Source organism: Suricata suricatta, chromosome 13 (assembly GCF_006229205.1).
Source record: "Suricata suricatta isolate VVHF042 chromosome 13, meerkat_22Aug2017_6uvM2_HiC, whole genome shotgun sequence".
NCBI classification, from domain to species: domain Eukaryota; kingdom Metazoa; phylum Chordata; class Mammalia; order Carnivora; family Herpestidae; genus Suricata; species Suricata suricatta.
The window spans coordinates 13,691,190-13,695,687 of NC_043712.1; the positions used below are offsets into that span (position 1 = coordinate 13,691,190).

General features: G+C 48.5%; 1 protein-coding gene across 4 annotated transcripts in view; it reads left to right on the forward strand.

The window, feature by feature from the left end:
• The window catches only part of CDK5RAP2 (CDK5 regulatory subunit associated protein 2), a 167,532-nt gene that overhangs the window by 25,214 nt on the left and 137,820 nt on the right, over positions 1-4,498 (forward strand). For 3 of the 4 annotated variants that reach the window (XM_029919480.1, XM_029919482.1, XM_029919484.1), the window contains exons 4-5: positions 558-668; positions 4,236-4,312. In XM_029919480.1, coding sequence (XP_029775340.1) covers positions 558-668; positions 4,236-4,312 — 188 coding nt within the window. The remainder of the gene's footprint in view (positions 1-557; positions 669-4,235; positions 4,313-4,498) is intronic. The other variant, XM_029919481.1, reaches the window with a different exon arrangement.

The following is a 4,498-nucleotide window of genomic DNA, read 5'->3' on the forward strand; positions in this document are numbered from 1 at the left end:
TTTTGGTAGAGAAAGCCCAAGCGGAGAAGGGGCAGGGAGAAGGATAGGCAGAATCCTGAGTAGGCTCTGTGCTGGCAGCCCAGTGCGGAGCTCGGACTCACAGATTGTAAGATCGTGACCTGAGCTGAAATCAGGAGTTGGATGCTTCACCGATTGAGCCACCCAGGCACCCCTATTTTTATTTTTTATATTTTATTTTTACTTATATTTTATAATGGTGATATTCTGTTTCTTTTATTCCTTTACATTTACTAACTGGATGTCATTTGTGAGGAAGAGATTTTCCTTTTCCTTTTTCTTTTCCTTTCCTTTCTTTCTTATTAGCAGTGTGGAGTCATGAATTATATTCTTCACTAATTATTCATTCCAGCACTCAGATTGTCTTAGATTTGGCTAGTGCGAACCACTTAATTCTGGGTTGGTACAGTTGCCGCGGAGGTTAAGTTTTCTCTAGTATTTAACGTTTCAGTCCGTTCATAGCCTTGAGCGATGGGGATTAATGCAGGTACCATCCCTCAGACCTTACTGTTGATAACCCTTCTGTGCTTATTTTCCAGCAAATCACTGAATTGAAGAAAGAAAACTTTAATTTAAAGCTCCGCATCTATTTCCTGGAGGAAAGAATGCAGCAGGAATTTGATGGCCCCACCGAGCACGTCTATAAAACTGTGAGGTCCCGCTTCTCACTGCCACCCCTGGCGTTTTTTCTCAGAGTCACTCCCAGCAGAAATTTGATTCATATTTGTTCTCCGAGTTAGCCTGAACTGACAGAGCTGCTTTCATTTAATTTGAACGGATCACAGGGAACATTAAAACAATAGGGTGACCTTAATAGTAAGCAAAGAGATACAAGATTACTTGTAAGGGACTCTGTCTCTCTGCTTAAAATACGAATTCTGATTCACTGTCTGTTTTTCAGTTGCCTTTTTCTAATTATTTATAATTGAGACAATGACAGTGAAATGGCGGCGTGTCTTTGGAATTGCAGCTGCTGTCACCAACTAACTCATGTAGCCGTGGGCCAGTCCCTTGGGCTCACTGTCCTCACTTTCAGAGTTAAGTAGCGATCCAGGGTTATTTGCGTGCATTAAAATGGGCCGGCCGAGGAAGAGGCCTAGCACACTGTCAGTGCTTGGCTGTTACCCTCGCCGGCGGCCCGGCCCGAGACTTCCCTTGGCCCCTCGCGGTGAGGGCTTTCGCTGTCTGTGCCCCGGCCCCCCTGCGTTCCCCGTGTGCTGGCTTGTCACTGTCGGAAAGCACCTGTTCCCATCCCAAGCCCTGACCTGGAGGCCTCTGCCTGGAAATGAACTTTGCTTCTGAAAGTCGAAAACAGAACTTGACTTTCCTGCCACGATACGAGGAAACAATATTTCGGTGCCCATTTTTTGGCTTCCTTCAGCAGATGGGCCCTTGGCCCGGGAATTATTCCATCTTTTCTCTTCTGAAGTTTGTACCAGTGGGAACTTTTTGTTTGGAGGAAAAAGGATTCTCCTTGAGTTTCAGCAGATGGACTTAAATGGGCTTGTCTTGAAGAGGGACTTTGCTGCACTCCTGAGCCTTTTCAAGAATTAAGAAGTTCTCTTGTCCCCTAAAGCAATTTTCTCCCCTCCTTCAGTGTAGGGGTGGAAAGGCAGTGAGGATGCCCCCTTTTCAGGAAGGCGGTGATGATGCAATCATAGTTTGAAGGAAAAACCGATAGGCTAACACATTTCCTGTGTACGTCCGGTCACACACGTAGAGGGTGATAGGGGGCCGGAGTGCGTTGCTTGCTCTTTGTAAGCCACAGTCCTGGGCATTTGGACATTTATCATCTTATTTTAATTCTCAAGACAGTCCTATGCAGTGGGGATGATCCTCATCTTACGGAAGAGGAGACTGACGTTCAGGGAAAATCAGTAACTTGCTGGGTGTCACAAAGCTACTGTGAGAGGTGCATTCTGAATACGGGCCAGTTTAGCTTTCTTTTTCTGTACACTGTCTGATTAGATGACCTGATTTAATTATACTTTTATTTCAAGTTGTTGGATAGGTGTACATGGCTCAGAATTCAAAAAGCATCAAAGGACTACACTAGAAAGACTTTCATCCACCTTGTCTCCTAGCTCCCCAGATCTAACCGATATTATTAATTATTTATGCAGAGGAGCTTTACGTATGTACAAGCAGGGGGGTGTGCGTATGGATATCAATCTCCTTTTTACAGAAACGCAGGCACGTTCTGTTCTGCACCTTGCATTTTTCTCTAATAATAACTTGGATATCTTTTTCTTAAGTAGTCTAAGAGCTTCTTCGTTCTCTTTTATAATGAAATTCCATTTTAAGCTTATAAGGCGTCTTGGGTTTTGGGTTGGAGGCTGGTTCCCATATATATGTTTATAACTTTAGGTGTCAGGCTTGAGGAAAATAGTCTCGTGGACAGTTAGCTCTCCATTGGTTTAGGTTTATGGTTCAGGGGTGCCAGTCAGTTCATCAGAAAGCAGTTGAGATGATCTGGTGTCGGTTCTTAAGTGGAAACTCTCTGCCCTTCTGAGAGCTGGGAAGGTGTCCTCTGTTTGAAGGCTGTTGCCGTAGGTCTTCACAGAACCAGCTGAAGACCGATGGACTGTCACGCAGTGTCTTTTATGCCGAGATCAGCTTCTTCTAGGAAAAGTTTGGTCTCATAGATGGCTTCTTTAGTTCCTGTTGTCGACAGTGAGGAAGGTAACATCCTGGGAGCCCCGTCTGCTAGGCTCTGCTCATCTGCTCCCTCGGTCTGTCCTCAAGTCCCCCAGGGCAGGCAGGGCTGGAACTTTTCATCTGATGCTTGAGGTGCCTGAAAGAGGAAACTTTGCTCTCGCCCCTCCTGGGCTTGCGCTGCCGCAGCGCAGACTTGCGCTTCCGGTATCGCAGTTGATGCTGGCGTGAAGGCAGGGCCTGCGCCTGCCGTGTTTACCACGCCGTCCTCAGTGCTCAGCCCCACGCGTGGCCGGGCACAGCGATGGGCACATGTCTGCGAGCAGCCCGGGTCCGCGGGTCGGTTTCCTTCCTGGCTGACTTCTCAATCTCGGGTCCTCGTTCCCCCAAGGCTGCGGGGCAGAAAGGTGGGAGGCAGGTCCCCTGAGACTGTAAATTTTACTGGAAATGGGATTTTTATTTACAATAGCACACATGCGTTATGGAGTAGAATGTAAAGTTGGCATGAATTATTAAAATAAAACGGGAGCAAGATTTCGGAGAAATCTCGGCTTTATAGCAGCCCTCCCCCAATGCCGCTCTCATCTGCGGTTCCGCCTGGGGGACATTCGTGGACAGCTTTGAGAAGCCCGCCGCTGCCCCACTGTCTCACACTGCGCTGTCTTTACCAGAGACTCTGTGTTTGGGTTCTCACGTGAGGTGGAAGGCCAAGGCCATGTGTGACCCCTTTGCTGCAGTCAGTTAGGAGGAGGGCACTGTGGTGGCCCTCAGACAGCTTGTCCCGTGCAGCTGTGGCTCTTCAGGAAGTGCCCCGAAATCTTACGCTGAAATGAGGCAGTGGTGTGGCCTCCTACTTATCCCTCCGCATGTTTTATTTTATTTATTTATTTATTTTTTTACATTTATTTATTTTTGAAGGACAGAGACAGAATGTGAACAGGGGAGGGACAGAGAGAGAAAGAGACACAATCTGAATCAGGCTCCAGGCTCTGAGCTAGCAATCTGCACAGAATCTGACACGGGGCTCGAACCCACAAACCGTGAGATCATGCCCTGAGCCAAAGCCGGATGCTCAACCCACCGAGCCACCCAGGCGCCCCTATTTTATTTTTTTTGTTTTTTTTTGAGCCTGTAACACGTTCCCACTGCTACAGCCACCACATGCATGATTGTAAACAACCAGAAGTAATTGCCTTGGAATGGGAAAAGCAAACTGCAGAATTGCTTGTAAATTTGCCTGGCGGAGGGCAAACAATTTTTAAATCAGCCTCACTTGTATGACATTTATGCCTCAGTGTTTGAATGCTCTGGCTGTTAGAAGCTTGGAAAATTTACATAATTGTTCCAAGTCTTGAGCAATCCAGGGCTTCCTTTTGAGACCACCAGTGTTTAATAATTCCCTTCTCCCTGTGCCCTGAGGCTAATGAGCTTTGGAATCTAGCATCTGCCTATTATAAGCATCCTGTAAGTTAGTCTGTGCGGAAAGCGGTTTCCCCGCTGCACACGGTCCTGGGTCCCGTATTTCACGTTTGTTTCTCTTCTTCCCTCTTCTCGGCCGGAAGAACATCGAACTCAAGGTGGAAGTGGAGAGTCTGAAGCGGGAGCTCCAGGAGAGGGAGCAGCTGCTCATCAAAGCCTCGTGAGTACCTGCCATCCTGTCCCGAGCTCGCAGGGCGCCCGGGGTCCTGGGACGGGAGGCTGGGTCCCGAGCTCGCAGGGCGCCCGGGGTCCTGGGACGGGAGGCTGGGTCCCGAGCTCGCAGGGCGCCCGGGGTCCTGGGACGGGAGGCTGGGTCCCGAGCTCGCAGGGCGCCCGGGGTCCTGGG